Source organism: Heteronotia binoei, chromosome 19 (assembly GCF_032191835.1).
Source record: "Heteronotia binoei isolate CCM8104 ecotype False Entrance Well chromosome 19, APGP_CSIRO_Hbin_v1, whole genome shotgun sequence".
Taxonomy (NCBI): Eukaryota; Metazoa; Chordata; class Lepidosauria; order Squamata; family Gekkonidae; genus Heteronotia; species Heteronotia binoei.
In genome coordinates, this window is record NC_083241.1 from 21,304,951 (window position 1) to 21,328,147 (window position 23,197).

Sequence of the window (23,197 nt, forward strand, 5' to 3'; positions counted from 1 at the left end):
ACCCTGCCCACATCGCCGCGCGATTACGGAAGCCGGGAAGAGCCTTTTGCGCACGCAGAGAGGGATGCCGGCCGGGGTTGCTAGGCGACGGGGCGCTTCCCTGGTTACCGCGCGGAGACGGAGAGGGAGGAGGTGAGACGCTGCGAGGAGAGCAAAGGTGGGCAGGCAGGCAGGCGGGCAGGAGCAGCCGCGGCCGGGAGGATGAAGCAGCCTCAGTGCTTGTGCCAGATTTGTACCTGCGGGTAAGGAAGTTCGGAGGAGGAGAAGGGAGGCAAGCCGGGTCCCCTTTTTTCGTCCGCCGCCCAGACCTCCAGTGGGGTGGGGATAGCTCATTGGCATGTGTTGGGTGCCCTGCACGCGTGCACGTGAACGGCTACCAGTGGGACTTTCGGGAAAGGATGGCCGCGCGCAGAGGGACCTGCCCCAACCAAGCGCCTTCCTTACAGCCTGTTCTAAACATGTTTACTCAGCTTCCTGGGAGAGCGATTAAATAAACATTTAGATATTTATGCTCCACGTTTCTCTCCCTAATCGGGACCAGTTTGCAACATTCTTCTCTCCCTCTTCTGTTTTTATCTTGACAACAATCCTTGTGCACAGCAACCCTGTGAAGTAGGTTAAGTCAACGGTTTGACTGGCCCAGCTTCCATGACAGAGCAGGGATTCAAACCCAGGTCTCCCAGATCCTAGTTTGGCACTCCAAATTCCAGCTGCTACAGCATGCTGGCTGAATGCATATAGCAGGGGTGGTCACATAGAATGAATGTCAGATGTTTGAGAGCCACAAGACATGATTGTCAGATGCTTGAGAGCCGCAAGACAGGAAGGAAGGAAAATTGATTGGGGGGAGATGTGGAAAGAAAGTAACTTTAAATGTATTCTCCAAGCTGCTGTCTGATTTGGCTTGGAGGAGTGATGTAAAGATAGAAATGCCTTCTCCAAGTTGGCCATTGGGATGGTGGCCTCAAGAGCAACACAATATGTATGAAAGAGCCACACGTGCCTCCCGAGCCACAGTTTAGCCACACACACACACACACACACCCCGCATATAGGATGGAAGGGGTTTTTTGCGCAGAAATCACTTGGCTCTTAAGAGTCCTGGTCTAGTATTTGTGGTTCAAATCCCCAGTTGTCATGAGACTTCCTGGGTGGCTTTGGATCAGTAGTTTTACTCTCTCCCTGCCCTGCTTCACATTGTGATGAGAATAAAATGGAATAGAGTTGTGTGTACTGCTCTGTGCCCCTTGGAGGAAGGTGGGATTAAAAATGCATTAAATTAAAAAAAATGTTTACAATTTATACCAACCGTGAGAGATTGGCTGATGCAACCCACCCACCCTTTCTAGTATTGCCAGTTTGTCAACAGTCCTTGTGGTGGACAGAGGACTCTGTACAGGGAGACCTGGGCTCCGGTTCCCACTCAGCCGTGAAGCTGTTTCTCCATCTAACCTACCTTGCCCATTTGCTGGAAGTATGGCTATGTAAACCCCTCTTAAGTTCCATGGAGGAAAGGCAGAAAAAAATATGTAGCAATGAATAAAAAGTCCAGAAAAGAAAAATAAACCCACTTTGAGTAGCCTGACAATAGCTATAAAAAATTATTTCCTTCCGAGGGAGGAAACGTAATGTGCTGATGCTCCCCATGAGTGTGCACACATTCTTCCAACACTGGCATGCAAGGGCATTTGGGGGTGCCTGACGCTTCAGGTGGCTTTTGTGCCAGGATGCAGAGAGGTGTCATTATGTAGTTTCCTACAACAGAAGGAAAGACCCTCAGCACTCCCCTGTCGTGACTTTAGGCACACATCCGGTGGTGTTTAAGGACAGTATGCCTTATTCACAATGGATAGTAGTTGCTAGGGGAGATGCCAGTATGATACACACCAACCATGACAACTGTGTGAAGTGTAGAATCACTCAACCAGGCGCAGCTCAAGCAGTGTGTAGCTACAAGGGAGTGGAGGCAGGCATGGAGCGTTTCAGTTTAAATTAAAAATACCTGAATAAGTACTCTGGCCTTTTCTATGTAGATTCTTTTATTTATTGTTATTTAAAACATTTTTTTTTATTTTGCCTTTCCACCCAGTTAGTGTCCTTAAGGCAACAAACAACAGTTTAAAATACATTAAAATCAACTTTAAAAACTGTATACAACTTGTCTATCTAAAACCGGCAACTGAAAATAAACAAGGATGAGAGTTAGTTAGGGTACAGCAGATGAAACTGAAAAGGCTTCACTGGCTGGTAGAAGACAGTGATCATGGTTCTTGTTCATGGCTTCAAAGGACTGACATGTCTCCAAGAGAGAAAAATTCAGATGATTTGCTGCCCCTGCCGGGGTACTTGATCCATATCTTTCAGTAGTCCCCTGCCCATGTGCTGGGAGAAAAGCTCTTTTAAGTGCCACACGAAGGAAATGAATTGAACAGCAGCTTGATGAGTCGGAACTAGTAACCCATAGAGGAGGGTGCATCAGGCATCTCTGTTTGGTGCAGATCCAATTCAGTGCTTTGGTTATACTTCCTTCCAAGCAGCCATATCTAGGTAAGGCAATTCAGTCACATCTCTATTGGCTATAACTGGATCAGCTGCTCTGGATGCAGAGATTCAGCACAGCTTCCCTCGCTTACAGGAGCCCGTTCCATTTCTGGAGGAGTCCATTCCATAGGCTGCTACCTTTCATTCAAGCAGTAGGCCCAGAAACAAAGCCCCTTTGGAAGCAAGTTATTCTTAGACAGCCTCAAAGGGGCATTTTCTTGCCTACGAAAGCAATGCATACCTTGAATTTTAATTCATATATACATTTTAATGAATGATCATTGGCAGTAAGTGGGTCTTTGCCTCAGAAACAGCAGCCAGAATCCATTGACCTAATTTTATAAAGCTAAAAGGGCCTTATACAAGTGCCCTTCTAGGCAGAGTTACATCCTTTGAAGCTGATAAGAGTTCTGTGGACTAAGGAAGATATAACTGTCCTTCAGCTTGCACCACCAGTCTTGTTTTTCTTTTAACAGTAGCCTTGCATCCCTCATAGCAAACTGCTTTTAAAACACAAAGCGGTTCAAAGCAATATAAGTTTATGGGATAAGTCTTACTTGTTTAATAGGGTTGGGTGGTGGTGTTTAAATTGCATTGCATGTAGCCAAGCAGCATTCTGAATCCTAGCCAATGTAAGCTTTGGGCAATATGGCTGTGGAAGAGACTAAGGTACCTCAAGCCACATGAATGTTTCCAAGTTGTTCTACACTAAAACACTCATACAAACAAATGGGTTAAAAATAAACATTGCCAATGATTTTGCAGTCAATAAACTCTGAAGTAGTTATTGATTCAGGCAGCATGCTGAATTTGCTTTGCTTTTGCTGCAGTACTGTGTACTGTGTTTCAGTAGGAAGACTGGTTACCTGGGCAGCTGAGCCTGCCCCATACTGGGGTTTCCAAGAGGAAAAGAAACAGTAGTAAAAACACCTTGCTTTTATGGACCAAGATGACTAACCTGCAAACATTTTAGCATTTTATTTAGCACGTGTCTCACTCATTGCTGTGGCACAACATTTATAAACATTAAGACTATATTGTTTCCTGTAACATCAGCATTTACTTGGCAACTGCTAAGTGTGGCATACACACACACATTTGTCTCCCCACCCCAGCATAGTGCATTCTTTCATAATCTGTTGAGAATGTGTTCTAATTGATGTGATATTCAGAGTGAAGCAGTCCAGTGCAAGCCTGTGTGCCACACCCACCCATACACCATCATACTGTGTACTGGTGGAGTATAAATGTTTTAATAAAGAGCTTTCTGCTACCATCTGTTTAATTCATGCTAAGACAATGTACTGAAACTGAAAACAATTTTCTCAGCACTCTTGACAAACTACAGTCCTCAGGTCTGTTTACCAAAAGCCAGGAAAGTGAAAGGCATAATTTGTAGCCTAGATATCTCCAATAATAGGCTCCAAACAAATGATTTTTTGTTTGATAATTCCTGCTTTTTGGATGTTCTGGATGGTCCCAGTTCTTTCCTAGACGTTTGGTCAATTAACAGTCTTGCCATTTGCCTGCATGTGGTGGGTAGACCTCCATCCTTGAGAAACTGAAAAGTGGGAGGAAAAAAATGCCTTCCTTAGCAAGGGCTCCCAGCTTGGTGACTGTGGGCATCATGGCACCTGTCAAGTGCTTTGAGGGTGAGGCGAGGTAGGGCTTTTGCCCAGCAAAGCTTCTGATTAACTACTGGAGATTCAATTGGCTATGCAGATCTTTTTTAAATGTTGTTTTCACAGCAGCTGCCACCACAACCCAAGGATCTATATTGTTTCACTGAAGTTAAGTAGTGGCAATCATTTTGTGGTTGACTTTACTTCCTGCGGCAGGCATTTTGTTGCTGTGCCTACCGTGCCATTTCAGAATTCCAAATGTGCCCACAGACTCAAAAAGGTTGGGGACTCCTGCTCCATAATGATGCACTGGAGACCTTTCCATGTTTCTGTGCTGCTTAGCATAGAGATTAGGGGCAACTCTTAGAGCTTCACGCAGAAGTGACATCATACCCTCCCTAATTCCAAGCACCATCCTCAAAACCTCCAGGCATTTGCAGAGATAGTGCTGGCAACTCTACCAACTAATACTCAGCAGATCATAGGGTATGGTACTCCATTCACAGATTGCAGTCATGGGACACCCAAACTTTGAAGACCCCAAGCTTGAGGTGACAAGCCATGAATGGATCCCTTACTTTAAAGAAATATTACTGCATCGTTTTGCAGCCATTTCAGAACCTGAAAAGGTATCTGTGAAAAGGCCTGTTACAAGCTGGGCCAGCGTATAAGCCTATCACATTGTAAGAACTTTGTTTTAAAGTAGTGTTTTGAGAACAGTAAGGTGATACCATTTGTTTGCACCATGAAAGGCCTGGTCAGATTTTTCCAAAGGGGAATTTCAGAGGAAAGTTATTTTCTTTTATTAAAAAAAAAGTTCCCATAACTGCATTTGTGCAAAATAAGTATTGGATCATTTACATCTCCATAAGGAGTATTCAGGTCTGCAGCCTTTTCTCAAAAAGACACATTTGGAACCTAGACCAGGTATTGGTTACAGCTGAGTGTGGGATGCTTCTGTAAAAAGTAAATATTTTAATTTCATTTAATTTCTCTTAAATCTCCTCCATGAGTGGCAGATGTCTTAAACCAGAGCTTGACAACGACTTTTCCTTGCACGCACAGCCGGGAAACTGAGTGCTTCCCCTGATAGGTCTGCTAGGCAGCAAACCCAAGACAGGAACTTCGGTCCTTAGGAACAACAAAGGCTTCAAGGCAACAGCCGGGTTCACTTGTAGCCAATATCAAAGACTGTGTCTGTGAGAACTGATGCATTTGGAATGCAAGAATTGCCTGGATGGATCATTCCAAACTCCATCTAGTCCAGCATCCTGTGTCAGATAGGGGTACTGCAGATGTTCCCAGCAGAAGCTAGGCAATAACTGCTGAATAGAGCATCTCCTGAATTTAATTTTCACAGCTAGTGAGCTATTGTTGTACACCTGTGAACCTCAACTATCCCTGCCATCAGAAATGTTGATCTGGAAGTGCAGCAGGGACTTTTGCACACTTTCCCCTTCCCCTTGCATTCATGAGCTGGTCAGTTGCAGTCCCTCATCTTGGGGCATAGCGTCTGAGGTCCCCCGAGTCTGCTGGCACTCATTCCCCACTTTCTGCCATCATAAGAATCAAGCTATTCAGCTTTTTCTGGGAAGTTTCTTACAGCAGGCACAACAATTTAATGTTTGAATGTTCCCTCGTTTATATGGTCATTAGTTCACCTGCCAACATATAATCAAATTCTTCATTTGGGACACACTGATTGTTCAGAAAGATAAAGAAAATGAACTATGGGCTTTTCCACATGCTCAACTTACTCCTGATTTTCTTGGGAGCCAATCCACAAGCATTGAAATCAGTCTGGGTACAGTGTTCTACATGTCTACCTTCTTTATGCATTTTTACAATTGTGGAGTCAATGTCTTTTCTTCCACATGTGCCTTAAATAATGAAGATTTTCCCGGGAGGTTGCTGTCATCATCAATGGTGTCAAAACACCCACTCTTTTTTAAAAATGGCACTCATCTTCAGGGTGGGGAGGAGGGAAGAGAATGGTTTGATCATGACAGGACAAAGAAAACCCACAGAAAACATTACACATGAGGAAAAGCAAACTCAAAATCTGCTTCTAGAAAAAAGATCAAGGTAAAAGTGGTTTTAAAACAACTGGTGGGGGGAGGGAATGGGAGAAATAAAAAATGTGAAGTGAAAACTAAAGGCACAAAAATGTGTGTGGAAATCAGGGGATAACCAAAGCAGCATGAGGCCTGAACCAGCCAGAAAACCCCATGTGAAAAAGCCCTGGTGCTTGTCTAATTCCAAACATTCACCACTTGAGGCAATTCTTCCTGGCCCCAAGTCATTGGGAGGGGGGAGGTCCCCCCCCCCAAGCTGTATTATAGTATAAATAGAGTGATTAATGTCAAGATTCAAACACCATGATGCAGTCAGTTATGCATGTCAGAAAAATCTTGATTGGTCATTTACACTGGCATCAGACATGATAGCAAAGATTATTCTGGTAAATGAAATTACGACATTCAAACAATGGCAGAACTTTAGTATAGCAGAAAGAGGATGTCTCAGATGAGCTGAAGATGAAAATTAAACACTATTTTTCGAGAAAAAATTTCCAGAAAGTTCACAAATGAAAAAGGAGATAAGGGGGAAAAACCCCAGTAAGAATAATGACTGGATGGTGTCATGATCTGATGTCACAATCTATCAGGTCCCAAACAATAATAAACTTTACCTCTTGACAACTTCTGAAGGAGCAGCCGACGGAAGAGGAGGTGAGACAGTCTGCAGGATGTTTCTGTTTTAACTTTTAGGTATACAGTTTAAGGGGAGGGACGGTGGCTCAGTGGTAGAGCATCTGCTTGGTAAGCAGAAGGCCCCAGGTTCAATCCCTGGCCTCTCCAAAAAAGGGTCCAGGCAAATAGGTGTGAAAAGCCTCAGCTTGAGACCCTGGAGAGCCGCTGCCAGTCTGAGTAGACAATACTGACTTTGATGGATTCAGTATAAGGCAGCTTCATATGTTCATATGTTCCTTTAATGTGATTATTAAAAAAAAAGTTGGAGATACCCCAAGGGGCCTTAAACACTAATTGCCCTTCTGTTCCACACCCAAACAACCCCTGGTCTGTTCATAGAAGTACCATCCTTAATTTCCATCCAAGTAACCTACAATGCTCCAGTTTAAAACATTAATAATTCTTGGTTTTATTGAGAGGCATGCTGTTGGCAAAACAGGCAAGTGCTTTTCAACAGAAAAGATACTTAGAGAATCAATCTACTCCAGGGAATCTCTCCCACCCCTTTTGGTTCCTTTATATACAGGAGTAAATACTTGCTGACAGGTTAATCTTGTTGATGTCATTTCTCTTTTTAGCAGCTCTACTGAATTTCCATGAGAGAGGTCTCTGTAGCCATAAATCCTACTGAATCCTCCAAGGGTTTTTTCTGCTTGTCAACATTGGGGAATGGAGGTCATTTGAGAAGCAGGAAGCGTTCAGAAAGACAGGGGCCCAGTACAGACACAGTTTTTTGCTCTAGCAGAAATGTACTACAGCAATTAAAGAGCTTTATTGAGGAATCCACTTTGTTGATAAGCCATTTGTGATCTTAAATCCCATTGGGCATTGCAGCTTTTTATAATCAGATGAAGTTGACCTAGTGGGATGGCTTTGGAGGAGCATCCCCTGGAGGACTGCTGCCTGAAAATACAAAGCCATGACCATAATTTTGGTAGAACAGCTTAGTATATCTGCCTAGAAGACGACATCCAGAGGTTGGGGTAGCTCCTCTTTAGACCTGTCTACATATGCCACTGAACAAGATGATAGAATGGACTGTACCACTTCAGACTACAGATGGGGGAAAGTACAGATTGTGTTTTGAATAATTTCCTATATAAAACATTGAATATTATTCTTTCTCTGATCTTACATACATTGCTAGATGCAGGAAGAATGTTCAAAATCACAATACCCCAAGTGGTACCATCTAGAATTTTTTAACCTATTTCTACACAAACAACCACATCCCTTTACCAAGGTATGTTCAGAATGTTTCCAGCATTACTGATGAAGGATATGGATCTTCAGTTCAAAGGAATTACTGGAAAAAAGGCTCTGTGACAAGCTGTTGTGAATAGTGATTAATTGTAATTTGTCAGTGAGATTACCTTGGTTCCAAGAGGCCCATTGCTATTTTGCTAGAAGAGGTGTCTGAAACATCAGCACTGGCATGGTGGCCAACCTGATAGAGGTCAGGAAACCTTCATGGAGAAGCCCCCATGTGGTTCTCAAGCCAACCACTCCCATCTTGCTCTAGTTAGAAGTATTTTCATCCCATAATGTGACACAGGCTTTTGGCTCTTCTGGGCCTCTAGTTGTGCCTGTTATTCTTGAGGAAAACATTTTATAAAGCATAGCTCAGTTGCTTAGATTGCTCTCCTCTCTCCCCTACCTCTGAGAAATGAACACACAGGATACTCAAAGAGACCTGCATAGGGCACAAGATGTATTGATGTGTTTCCAGAAAACCTGCAACCAAAAGTGGTGGTTACTCCTTTCAGTGGTGACTGCTTGCATTTGCAATGTTCGCTGCTGCCCCTTGAGGTGTGCCTACTGCCTCCTTCAGGCTGTAGGCCAAAGCGCTGATTGCTAGCCCAGGCTGTTTCTGTTGTCTGCCTCTGTTCTTTATGCTGCTGACTTTTGTTTTATATCCCTGGCTTGCTTTTATGGCTTGGCCTAAGATTGATTACTTCTTCACCCAAAGGGTGATTAACATGTGGAATTCACTGCCACAGGAGGTGGTGGCGGCCACAAGCATAGCCACCTTCAAGAGGGGTTTAGATAGAAATATGGAGCAGAGGCCCATCAGTGGCTATTAGCCACAGTTGGGGTGTATATATAAATTTTTTTGCCACTGTGTGACACAGAGTGTTGGACTGGATGGGCCATTGGCCTGATCCAACATGGCTTCTCATGTTCTTATGATAATTCTTACGTTGTGATTTCACTATATTGCTATTCTTTTCTGAGCTCCTTCAGAGCAAGCTCCAGAGGTGTAGAAATTCTCTAAATAAAGAACAAAGACTTCACCCATGAAAAGGTCCTTATTCTATTCCATTAGACAACAAGCAGAGCAGTTGTGGGAATCACTGGAGAGCAATTGCCAGAGACACTAGTCCAGTATTACTTCGTCCAACCCAGGAAAAGCAGCAGTTGCTGTGGGGACCAGCGTGAGGCCGAGAAAAATGGACTGCAATTACAGTCTAAAACATGGAAATGGAAACATCTGCTCCAAAACAGGCCACTGGTTGCAAGTGCAGATTGCTCTTTGCAAAATTCAGGCTTCTTTAGCATGGAATTCAGTGCTAACCATTATAGTTCTACAATGAAATGCTGCATCCTTGGATGCTCTGGGAAATAAGCTAAGACTTCTTTTCTTCTTGCTGTTTTGTGGTTTAAGTTCACATTTCATCCTTTTGTTTTTTCTGCACGTGTGTGTGCACACTTGTTCAACCTCAGGCGCCACCGTTGCCCTCACAATCCCACACGGATTTATGACAATGGAGGAGAGTCCTGCCTCATGACTGAATATGTAGACAAATACCCTCAGTATGCCAACATCCCTCCTACCCAGAGCCTCAAGCCCAAACAGGAGTACCAAAAACATGGAGGGAAAATGGAAGGAATAACAACTTTCAGGTAAATACTGCCCTGATAGGTAGAACTGAGGAAAGCCCCCACCACAAGAAGTAATGGCTGGGGGGGGCAGTTGGCAAGTTTCAGCATTGTCTAAAGGCCAAGAGGCCTGACCTGGGTGACCCAGGTTAGACCAGTCTTGTCAGATCTCAGAAGCTAAGCAGGGTCAATTCTGGTTAGTTCTTGGATGGGCGACCAGCAAGGAAGGCAACGGTTGCTACAGAGAGGCAGGTAATGGGAAGCCACCTGTTTGGCCGTTGCCTTGAAAACCCTGCAAGATCACCACTTTCAACACTGAGAGCCAAAAGAATCATTTCATGGCTGACCAATACTTTTATTAAATTTAATAACAATTAGTCGATCAGTTGTATTGGCAAAACTAGCATTTATAAATTGGTAGTTCTGAAAAAGCACTTTTAAAAGTGCTGTAATAGGCAGGTGTCTTCTCTGCGATTCTCTCAATGAGAGAAGAGGACAAAGTATGTCTTTCCTAGCTGGCCACCATTTTCATAACTAGTTGTAATTTAAAAAAAAAAATCTGCACCTGATTAAAAATCAGTCAAGATTAACTCAGTGTTACAACTATAATTGTAACCCATGTGATATTTGGCAGCAAGACTCAATGTGCACCTTTCAAAAAAAAAAGTTTTTAACATATAATTATTTTTGTTCACTGTTGTTGCAAGCTTTGGTTCTTTTAAATTTTGTCCTTTGTCCTTTCCCATTCTAGGTGTGACTACCTTCCATACGATGTGGCGAATCGTCCTGTTCGGGTGCAAGAAGAATACAAACCGGCACCCGGAGATATGGACCTGGGAACGACTTACAGAAGAGATTATAATGTTCACAAAATACAACCAGTGGTTTTAGTAAGACCTTTAGAGAGGAAACATGCCAAAGGAGGAAAGCTAAATACAATACCCACATACCAAGGTAATAACTCGTGCTGCTTTTGCAGAGATCAGGAGTTGCTGGCTTGACCGTTGTAAGTGCTGGGCTGGCAGTTAGGCTATGACATGCAGAGGTCTGCCATTTGGCAGTGGGCCCACTGGTTAAGTATGGTGCAGCTCTCCTCTGACATCATCTAAGGCTTCAAGGTAAAGTGTCCTGTTGCATCTGAAGGCAGATCTACACTATAGATTTTTAACTGGTTTTAAAAATCATTCTGTCTTTTCAGTGAGCCTTGAGAATTGCAGTTGCGTATTTATTTGTATATGGAGGTAGGCGTTGGGGAAATAACAGGAAGCTCTTTCTCAGCACCCTCAAGCTACAGTTCCCAGGATGCAATGGGGAGAGAGAACCATTTCCGTGAAACTGGTATAAAACTGTGGTTTGGTTTGTCATATAAATGTGTCCTCTCTTTCTGGATCGCTGTGTTTGGAAAAAAAACAAATAGGTACCTATCAATGCAATCTATAGCTACTACACTAGCAAGCTTGTTCAGTATGGCTTGAGGGGTGTAATAAAGATTGACCAACTGACAGTTGAAGGCTGGATACTGTTTAGAATGCAACGGTTCTATTACCTTGATACAGGATATTAACATCCCAGTCAACATTCAGTTATTAAATATTGTTTTTTGTCTTAAAGCTGACTATAGAGCCTGGGAAATTCAAAGAAGGGAGCCTTATAAAACAGACAGCACCTACCATCCGCCCACTGAGAAATTTGGGAATAGCACTACGTTTCAAGATGATTTTTTCCCCAAGCAACTCACTCCTCCCAAAATTTTTAAGCCTATCGCAGCAACCAAGCTTTCTGACCAACCTTTTAATGGTGTCACAAGTCATCGCAATGATTATGTTGCTCATCAGCTAGAACCAAAGTGGGCAAGATCAAAAGCAGAGTACAGGCCAAGTAGCCAACCCTTTGAAGATATCACAACCCACCGGTGTGATTTTAGAGGACTTCTGGGGGAACTTCCAAAAAGCTTCAAGCCTGAATACGCTAAAATAGAATCAAAGGCTCATTTTAATGGAGTGACAGAATTCCGTGAAAGTTTTCAACCATGGGCAGTTTCCTTACCCGAAGTCCACAAAGCAAAAGAATATATCCCACCTGCAGGTAATATGGACTTGAATACTACATCCCACCTTGATTATGTTGAACATGAAGTACACCCAGTTGTCCTCATGAAACCACTGGAAACTAATAGGAAGAGTAATGCCCCCTTCCAAGGGAACACAACCATGAGGGATGACTTTCAAGCTTGGGATTCCGGTCGGCAAGATATGATCAAGAGGCCCCAGGAAATGCCAAAGCCTTCTGGGAAATTTGATGATATGACCACTTTCAGGGCTCACTACGTACCACACAGTATAGTTCCAATGCAAAGCTGCAAACCTTTAAAGGTAGCTCTTTCTAGTGGAGCACCTTTTGAAGCAGGTACCTTGTACCGTACAGAATATGCTCCAAAGGTGCAGACCATCTGCCCAGCAACCTATCCATCTCCTCCAGGCTATGTCTTTGTCAGCACTGATTCTCGTGGCCACAAGTTCTTCCGCAAAGCTACACCAGATACCAGTAAGATTGCCCAGACAAATGGTAATCATGTTCCAAAGGAAATAGCAGTTGTATCGTAACTCACAATTATAGTAGTTCGCATATTTTTTTGTGCAAGTATCCTGTAATGGGAAAACGGTTAAAGCAACGAAACAGTCTAAAATAAGCACACACAGTTTTTTTTCAATTGGAATTCTACAACATTTTTACAAGATTGGTAAAGATTTAATTATTAGGAAAATGTATGTTAATATTTCTCTGGAATCTCTTTTCTGAAGTTGCATTTTATAACACCTTTCAGCAGGACACTTCTTGATTTGAATTAAATTGCACCCTATCTTAACCTACAAAACACACAATTCTTTCATCCCACTTCTTCAAAAATGTGTGGGAGCAGGGAGCTGAGGAGGTAAAACACTCAACATGGATAAGCTCTTGCCTTTAAAACATTGGCATTTCCAATTGCAGGACCAGGTAGTAGCACTGGAAAAGAGTTCTCTCTGCACACAAGCATGGAGAGGCTAGCAGTAGACTAAGATGACTTCGCTCAGTGAAACAGTGGTGGGACTTAAGAATTATATCCTATATACTAGCTTGAAACCCATGCTTCACTATGTTATTTAACTACCTTTAATCCAATTATAATACTTTTGGGTATATAATTTTTTGTGTGTTTTAGGAAGAGTGTTTTGCATTTTGAATTGGTTTTGTAATATAATAGCATAGTACTCGACCTTCTCAAAGGCATTTGAATAATGCGAAGCGTGTTGATGAAGAAAACTGATGAAGTAAATTTTGAAATATAACATTTGTTGAAGTAATAAAAAAGAGAAGATTGTAGCTGTTGATGTTGTGTAACATCCTTTGCAGTTGTTTGACCCATCTTTGTAGGACGTCAGGAATATTGCTGCAGCTCAAGTGCAGTTCCTTTTCGCCCTCGCCCATGAAATAGATTTGCAGGAATTGGGCTTTGTGTTGAGGTGCTGACTTCTGACCAAGTGATATACCAGTCCCTGAACTTTGAAGGTGGGCATGAAGCTGTCTTGTAGAACCTGCTTGGCCTTGAATGATGTCATGTTGAAGCAGCCATTGTATTTGCGAACATGGTCCATGAAACGGGCATGCTCGGGGTGGCTGCCCAGTAGAGAGGCTCAGGCAGAGGACTGAAGGGTGGGAGCTGCACTTTGCCATTGCTGCAACACATGCTGACAGACTCCTCCTTCCACTTGAGGGCACTGCAATACTTGCATTTGTGCATCATGGTACCCAGAACTACAGTGCTGTCTGCCTCATAAGCCACATCAGGATCATATGCCATGCCTTCCATGGAAGTGATTGCGTTTCTACTCATGTTTCAGGATTGCTTTGCTCATATTGAGACTGTGTGTGCACCTCACGGTAATCTTGCCGGTATTTGGCCACTGCTGCTCGGTGCACTGTAGGAGCACTATGCACATATTTCTTTGCCACATCCCTAAATTGCTTCCTCCTTTTAGCATTTGTGTATCTGGCTGAACAATTGCCAGGAGCCTTCTGGGGGGCTGTAAGAGGTGAGAGCTGTGAGGGGGAGTTGGACTGAGGGAGGGGTGATGTGGTGGACAGTTCTTCAGGTTGACGAGGGAGGCACACATCAAAATGGCTCCGAGAAAGGTCCTGCACCATCTCTCCATGAACATTTATAAACTCAATCGCCATACTGACTTTTAGGAGAAAAGCCTATTCAGGAGTCTTGGATCACTGATTTTATTAGAAGTTCCCTGAAGACTAACTGTCTTCAACTGTCTGCAGTCTCATTTAACTGATTTTTACCTCAGAACACAGATCTCCACCGCTGGCCAATCAGAGACGGGTGTGGGAGCAAGCAGCAGCCTGCCAGGCACATAGCAAAACTTTACCCCTTTGTAAAAACACATTTTATCCCTTTTCATCCCCTAAGGGGTTAAATTTCTAAAAAAAAAATCCTCCTTAGTGGGCGCTGATGTCATGGAAGGAATGCACTCCCCAAATTTTGGGTTTCTAGGTCCAGGGGTTGGACTGGGCATTGATGAGTCAGGACACCTGTTTTTATATAGATAGAATAAATTACAAGTTATTTAGAAAATAATTGATAATTTTTTGCTAATTCAAATGTTTAAAATCCAAGGTGTAATCTAAACTGATGTACCTCTTTTCCAGTGTGGAAATAACTGTTGCATGCCTCTGTTAGCCAGTGTGGGATATGGCAGTTTGCATAACCGGTTAAAAATCTCAGCTGAATTGTAACTGATAAACAGTACAGCTGTCTTAGCCAACAGTCAGGATGAAATTCATCCTGAGCCTTTCAAGTCTGTTTTCAACAGCCCATGTATGCAGTCTAAATTTCAACAAATGTTCCACTTGCAAGGTATTATAGCCCACATTGGGAATCTTTTATATAAAATTTGCAATGGGATTCTCAAAGCCCAAAGTAACCTTGACCAAAGAGGTCTGGGTTATCTTTTCATGCTATTCAGGTTTTTCTAATTCAGATTGGGTTATTAGGCAGAGAGTCTAAACCCCTCCTTTCCAGTTATTCTAATGCTTAATGGGCGAGTTCCTGCCTTTGCAAGAGCTTTCGGGTTCTTGGGGAATCTAATCCCACGTCAAGATGGTTGTGATCGTTTCCTTTTCTTTTGATTTCCCTCAGGAAGGGTAGAATCCTGGGAACTGAGAATTTTCAGTTTTGATTTGATTTATTTTATTTTATTTGGTTCACTTGTATTCCGCCCTTTCCCAGACAGGCTCAGGGCGGATCACATTTAGCTAAAAAAACAGTCACACACAATAAAATCAATAAAACCAATAAATACAGTTTTAAACAATAGCATTACAACAACATTAAATAGCAGAGGCGGGTGGCACATAGTGCAACTTTAGGTGTAATCTTTCAGTGGCCCGAATATAAAGATTCAGATGATAGATCACTGTAGTAGATCACTGTGGGGGAGGGGCAGCCGATGGAGTAGAGGACGCCTGCCAGCTTCAACTAAACGCCTGGCGGAACAGCTCTGTCTTGCAGGCCCTGAGGAAGGGTAACAAATCCGGCAGGGACCACACCTCCACTGGGAGCTGATTCCACCAGGTTGGGACCAGGGCCAAAAAGGCCCTGTCCCTAGTCGAGGCAAGTCAGACATCCTTAGGGCCAGGGATGATCAAAAGGTGTTGGTTGGCCAATCGCAACATCCTTCAGGGCTCATATGGGGAAAGGCGGTCCCGCAGGTATGTCGGTCCCAGGTCACGTAAGGCTTTGAATGTCAGTACTAAAACCCTGAAACGGATCCGGTACTGAACCAGTAATCAATGCAGTGTGTACAGCATTGGTTGGCTGCTTGTCCATACAGGCAATCCAGTTAAGAGCCACACTGCCATGTTTTGCACCCGTTGAAGTTTCCGGATCAGCCTCAAGGGCAAGCCTGCATACGGCGAGTTACAGTAGTCTAACCTGGAAGTGACCGCTGCATGGATCACCATAGCTAGGTCTTGGGATGTCAGATAGGGCATCTGTTGTTTGGCCTGCCACAGATGGTGAAAGGCAGATCGCACAACTGTTGTGACCTTGGCCTCGATAGAAAGGGAGGCATCCAGTGTCACCCTCAGACTCCTCACCTTCTGAGCTGGCACCAAAGGGGTGCCATCTAGGGTGGGTAGTCGAATGCCCAATCCTGGTCCCCCCCCAACCCAGGTACATGACCTCCGTCTTAGTTGGATTTAGCTTCAGTCAGCTTAACTGCAACCAACCTGCCACGGCTTCTAACGCCCTGGTTAGATGGTCTGGGGTGGCTTCCGAATGGCCGTCCATTAGCAGATAGAGCTGGGAGTCATCGGCATATTGGTGACAACCCAGCCCAAAACCTAGGGAAATCTGGGCATGGGGGCACATGTAGATGTTAAACATCATTGGTGAGAGAATAGCTCCCTGTGGCACACCTCATTTGAGTGGATGCCGCTGAGAGGTCTGCCCCGCAATCACCATTCTTTGTCCCTGAACGTGGAGAAAGGAGGAAAGCCACTGTAAGGCCACCCCTTGAACTCCAACGTCGGCAAGGCAGTGGGTCGTAAGATCATAATCGACCGTGTCAAACGCTGCTGAGAGACCTAATAACAATAGCAGCGCTGAACTGCCTCGATCCAGATGCTTTCTAAGGTCATCTGTGAAGGCGACCAGAGCAGTCTCTGTCCCATGACCAGGGCGGAAACCGGACTGGAAGGGATCGAGGGTAGAAGTATCCTCCAGGAAACCTTGAAACTGCTCTGCCACCACTTTCTCAATTACCTTACCCAGGAATGGTAAGTTCGAAACTGGGCGATAATTGGCCAGGACCATCGGGTCCAAAGATGGCTTTTTCAAAAGCGGACGGACCACTGTTTAGCTGGAAAAGTCCCTGTTTCCAAGGAAAGGTTAATAATATCAGCTAAAGAGTCTTGGATGCCCCCGCCACCTGCCTTAATAAGCCAGGATGGACATGGGTACAATGGGCAAGTGCTCAGCTTCACTGCAGCCAAGATCCTGTCCACATCTTCCTGAGTAAGACAGCTGAAGTGGTCCAATATGGGACCCACAGATGGGCAACAGGCTTCCAGCTCCCGTACTGTGTCAACTGTGGCAGAAAGACTCTGGTGGAGAGTCGAGACCTTGTCTGCGAAATAGGTTGCAAAAGCCTCACAGCCTATATCCAGTTCTCTAACTTTTGGATTGCCTGTTTGCAATGTAGTCAATGTTCAAATAGTTCTAAATAATTGGGCTGGGCGCGACTTCGCTGATGCAATGGAAGCTGCATAGAATTCCTTCTTAGCGGACTTCACTACCTTCTCATAGGCCTTCATAAATGCTCTATAAGAAGTTCTAGACTCCTCGTCATAAGATCTCCGCCACACTCGCTCTAGCTGTCTTAAGTTGCTGTTTCATCCTTTTCAGCTCCAAGGGGCTGATTTGGTACAGCGATGTAGATGTCCTTGATGGCACCAGAGAATCAGGAGTTTCTTTACTATTTGGACCTCCCTTGTTTTCTTTGATTAAGGGAGGTTTACTATGACACATCCCACAAGATATTTCAAGATGCTAAATGTATGTGATAAGCATACCAAGCCACTGCCTCTTTGAAGCTGGTAGTGGCTGACTGGGGATTAGTTAGGACGCTTTTTCTGGGTTGTCCAGATCAGTTTCACATGGGGGAAAATGATTTGACATTGAGTTGGATTTGATATTCAGAATATGATTTTAGCTTTAATTATTTCCTGGGCTTAGCTAATGCCTGTGAAATGAAGCAAGTGCTAGTTCTAGTTGCTTCTCATCGTTTCCCAGATGAGCTGATCTGACTAGTGTATCTTGTATTCATTACTTTAGAGAAAACCACTGAATAACTGAAGTGTCATGTAACCTCATGTACTGTATTCCAAATCACCAAATTCAGAGATTGACATCAGGCACTGAATGTTATTAAAGAAAGCACAAAATTAATCTGGGGACAAGAAAGAAAGGTTTCTGTCCGTATTGTCCCTATGTGGTGTCCTTGGTATTTTCACAACACAAACTGAGATTAAAGCCTGTTTGTTCCCTTCCTTGTACTTGTCCTATATAAATTTAGTGTTCTGGAAGTGGGGGGAAATCACTTAAAATTAATTATATTATTTATGTTTCCTATTTTTGAAGTGTAGAACTGAAGTTTAGCTGCTATGCCCTAGGAACAGAGCTTTCTGAAAGCACATTTTCAGTGTACAGATATAGTGTATGCTTAAGGGTTTCTTATAGGCATCTGACATAAGCCACAAGGCGGGTCCCCAATCCAATATGAGAGCATGCTTTCAGTATTGTTTTCTTGTCTTCTATTGGTAAATGACTTTCCAAGAATTTCTTTGTTTGGTCTTTGCTTGCATGTGTACACACTGACCACTTGACAACTGGCAACATTTCCTTGGATAAATGCCTCTCCATCTACCAATGGAAGTGATAGAATCCTGGTTACTTAGAGATGAGGACAAACAAACTACCCTGCATGTGGCAAAATTTCTAGCAGCTGCTGTCAAACCACATGACAACTTTGGCAGTAGCAACCTTTGAGTTCTTCCTTGTTTTCCTGTGGAACAGGGTTTATTATTGGTCAAGTGTTTCCTCTTTGTGACTCTGGTTGCAAAAAACAGTAAAAACAACAAATAAATCTACCAATGGAAGTTCCACATTGCCTCACATCATGGCCAATGCAATGCTTTTTTCATGCATCTGCTTGTTGCTTATCAAATGTGCACCTTCTTGGGTGGGAGCTGAAAAATAGTTGGGTTTGTTAGAATACAGCTACTAAAGGAGAGTAGGACCTGGAAGGTGACTTAGGGTTATGCTTTTGAGAAATGGATGCTGCTTAAGACCATTTGCATCTTGACTGTTTCCCTGTACATTTGTATGTTCACATCAAATACTGTAAGTATTCAGTGTGTTCTTGCCACAGGAAGAATGATCCTGTAGCAGCTACAATGGGAGGAGCCATGGTTCTTTAGTAGAGCATCTGCTTAACATGCTGAAGGACCCTCTCCCAAAGTCTAGAAAGCCATTGCCAGTCAAAGCAGACATTGTTGTTATTGTCATTATTATTTTCATTATCATTAATTTTGATTTGTATCCTACTCCCCCCCCCCCTAATTTGGGACTCAAAGCGGGTTCCAACATATAACAAATAAAACATACATCAGGTTAAAACAATACAATTAAAACAATTCCAACAATGCAATTTAAATGATGGACCATACATTTACTATACTGCTGTGCCAGGGAGAGGGAGGGAGGGGGCAAAGTAGCAGAACTACACAGATGGGAGTTCACCTGGCCTCATCCATATGCTTGACAGTACATCGCCATCTTACAGGCTCTGTGGAACTGTACCAAATCTCAAAGGGTCTGGGTTTCTGTTGGGAGTGCATTTCACCAAGTTAGAGCCACCACTGAAAAGGCTCTGTATCTGGTCAAAACCAGATAATCACTCCTTGGTCCTGGGATCACCAGTGTGTTGTTATTAGAAGAGTGTAATGCTCTTTGGGGTTTGTCAGGAGAGGCATCCCTGCAGATATAATGGTCCTAGATTGCATATGGTTTTGAAGGTTAAAACCAGCATCTTGAACTTGATCTGGTACTTAATCTGGAGCCAGTGCAGCTGGTGGAGCCCCAGTTGGATATGTGCACTAATAGGGGTACCTGTATAGACCTGCGCTACTGTGTTCTGGACCAGTGGGCAGACTAATGTTCTGACTCTGCAGTTTCTGTAAGCATTTGCATATTTCTGGGATGAGGCCATGTCTCCATGGCATAGCACCTGCATTCTAGTCAGAAGCTGCCAGGTTCAATCTTTGGTATCTCCATTCTAAAGGACTTGGGAGCAGGTGACATGCAGGACCTCCACTCATGACCCTGGAAAGCCACTGCCAGACAGACTACTGACCTAGGTAAACCAGACAGTCTGCCACAGCATAAAGCAGCTTTATTATCTATTCAGCTACTGGTTTGGGAAGTGGAGAGGCATTCCTCTGGTGAATCTTGCAAAACACCCAACCATTTTCATATAGTAATGAATCCTGCAGAATAAGAAACCATTTCCATATATTGTTGCAGCTGGGATAACCAAAGTAGTATTTATTTTGTGAAATAAAAATTACCTTTATGAATGAATAATATTAGACATTCTTTTGTTACTGTGGTTGCACGAGAATAATATATAGAGGCCCATAACAAGCTGTTTTAACATTCACAGCTCTTCATTCTCTAGGTCATGTATTCCTAACCAAAGTACTAGCAAAACAGGAGGGCTAGCAGTTCATTGCTTTTGAATATTAAATACAAAGCAAAAAACACTGATCGGTTTCAGCAATAGTATATATATATGTTCCAAAATCTTTATTACACACTGTACAAAAATATTGCACTTTTAGAACACATAATAAATATATACAAAAGTATATTACATGTGTTTTAATTTAAAAATGGTATAAACAGAGACGACCCATGACTGATTTGAAAGGTAGGGTAATGATCCAGCCAAAGGTAATCACTTCTAAGTCCAATGAGTTCAACAGCACATATCTAATTCTTCCATTGATGTTAATGTGTATTTAAAAGGTTAGCTAGTATACACCACTGGGAGAACTGAATGGTGAAGCTCTTCATAAAACTGCCATTTCGGTCTATGGACAGGGGATTGCATTTTATTACATATGTCCCTCCATTGGAAGCTAAGCAGGTTTGGCCACCATTAGAACTTGGAGGGGAGACCACCAATGAAGATTAGGGTTGGTATGTGGAGGAAGGCAATGGGAAACTACCTCATCCTGACAGTAAGAGCAGTTCCTCAGTGGAACAGGCTTCCTCAGAGGTGGTGGGTTTTCCTTACCTGGTGGTTTTAAAACAGTGGCTAGATAGTAATCTAATAGCAATGCTGATTCTGTGAACTTAGGCAGATCATGAGAGGGAGGGCTGGAAGGGATAAGTCAGTGCTCAGCTCTTGTGGCCCTTTCTTACATGCCCAGGGCAATGCCAATTGCTACTTTGCTGTCAGGAAGGAATTCTTCTCCAGGCCAGATTGGCCAGGTATCCTGGAGGGTTTTTTTTGCCTTCCTCTGGGCTTAAAGCAAAGGTCATTGGGGGAAGGGGGGGAGGTAGTTGTGAATTTCCTGCATTGTGCAGTTGGTTGGACTAGATGAGCCTTGAGGTCCTTATGTTTCTATGCTTGTCTCTTGCCTGGAATGCCCTGTGGATGGGGCCACCATGACTCAGTTGTGACTCAATGGCAAATTTTTCTTCTTCCATGTTATAAAACCCCTACATTCACCATGTCAGGAAGCAGGTTTCATCCAAGCTCTCTCTCTCTGGCATCTGGTTTCTGCTGGTTAATTACTAGGCCTTTGTAGGGAGGCTCCCCCCCCCCCCCGCCCTTTACATATTCAGTCCCTTCTGAGTGAAATCATACAGTCCAGGAAAAAGTTTTACTACTGAATTTCAATAACTGCAAACTGGTTCAAAGGGCTAGTCCCTTCCTGGTAAGTTAGTGGAAGACACAATCACAATACAGGCTTGCTATCCAGTAGATGATATTGATGATGATATTGGATTTATATCCCGCCCTCCACTCCGAAGAGTCTCAGGGCAGATCACAATCTCCTTTACCTTCCTCCCCCACAAAAGACACCCTGTGAGGTGGGTGGGGCTGGAGAGGGCTCTCACAACAGCTGCCCTTTCAAGGACAACCTCTGCCAGAGCTATGGCTGACCCAAGGCCATGCTAGCAGGTGCAAGTGGAGGAGTGGGGAATCAAACCCGGTTCTCCCAGATAAGAGTCCACACTCTTAACCACTACACCAGTCAGTGAGGCAAAACCACAGTGTATCAATCTCATACAGACAAGACAGAAACCCAAACCTTGGATGGAACAGGCCCAGCTGAGCAGACTGTGCCGTTGGCATTTGCACAAGAGCTCACGGACACAAATGAAAATAACCAGAACTTCTTCAGCTATCGCCTGAGCATCAGGAGAGCCTTGTCAGATCAGACCAAGAGTCCACAATCCCAGACACATTTGGAAAGTTCATAAGCAAGGCAACCATACTCCCGTGTCTGGTAACTGGGGGCATACTAACGCAGGATGTAGAGTTCCCACTTATCCTTCTGTCATGGCTTATGGCTTATAGGAGTCAAAAGCTTTGCTCTCCATGAATTTGTCTAATCCCCTTTTAAAGCTATCTAAGCCAATTGCCACCATTCTATCATCTGGCAGTAAATTCCATAAGTTAATTATGTGTTGTGTTATGATTCTTTTGTCTGTCTGGAACCTACTGCCAGTATCATTGGATTACCCCATCCTGCCCCAGTTCTAGCATCACAAGGGAACATTTTCTCTTCTCTCACTGTCCACAGTTTTAGAGACTTTCTGTCCTGCAACTTCATAATCTTTCTGATCCCCAAGTAAATTTTGGTTGCTCTTTTCTGTAACTTTTGGAGATGGAACATGCAGAAAAGCATGCCATTATTCAAAATCTTGACACATTTATTTCCAGTTTTGCATTTTTTAAAAGCTAACTGCCTTTTTTGCTGGACTCATGCATATAATTGGTAAGAGTAAAAAAGAGCTACTTCAAGCCTGTCATTCTGAGGATTTAGTGGCATGCAATAACTCTATATGCATACTAGTCAAGAGGAATGAAACTCAATTGAATCTGATGCTTAACACATGTCTGTCTCAGGGTATAGCAGCTCTTTCTGTTTTGTTTTTTAAACTTTCCAGTGACTGGAAAAGTATAGACTGTTTCTTCAAGGGCAATCCAGCCTGATAGACATATTTGGCCAGAGATTGACTCTCATTTCCCATCTGACTGCATAGAAGAGAACAGTTCTCAAAACATAAAACCTTCATTCCAATCTCCCATGTAGATTCATATTAGACTAATCATGCCCTCGCTTTGATCAGATTCCAGTGAGACTGAAGCAGACGCCATGGGAACCACTCCCCAAAATGACACCTCATTGATTGAAAAACAGTCCCACGGCAGGTCTGAAAATCATAAAACAGCATGTAGGTTGGCTTTTACTGCAGGCACTTAAATGAAGGAAAGAAAATGAACTGGGAATCTAGCTGATGGCTAATCTTCATAAAACATGGCCTGTGATAACGTGTTTGTCAGACGTTAAAGAAATGAAGCCATTGGCAAAACCTTTGTAAGTCACAGATGGCAATTGTGTTTGGTATTGTCTAAAAATGGATCAAAACCAGGAAGGTAACAAGCAAAGCAGATTGGTCAACACGTTCCAATATCCTTCACAATGTTATGTAAACTAAACTATGACTGGCTTGATAAAATCAGGAATATTGCCCCAGAGCTTCACAGCCAA

General features: G+C 43.3%; 1 protein-coding gene and 1 non-coding gene across 2 annotated transcripts; both read left to right on the forward strand.

The window, feature by feature from the left end:
* Positions 1–25: 25 nt before the first annotated feature.
* SAXO2 (stabilizer of axonemal microtubules 2) lies at positions 26–13,159 on the forward strand. The gene is made up of 4 exons (XM_060259798.1): positions 26–242; positions 9,641–9,820; positions 10,548–10,750; positions 11,408–13,159. Exons 1-4 carry the CDS (start codon positions 202–204, stop codon positions 12,397–12,399), a joined length of 1,416 nt encoding a protein of 471 aa, XP_060115781.1. The 5' UTR covers positions 26–201; the 3' UTR covers positions 12,400–13,159.
* TRNAT-GGU (transfer RNA threonine (anticodon GGU)) lies at positions 6,950–7,024 on the forward strand. Its single transcript has one exon. It is a non-coding gene; the product is annotated as a tRNA-Thr (tRNA).
* Positions 13,160–23,197: the final 10,038 nt, after the last annotated feature.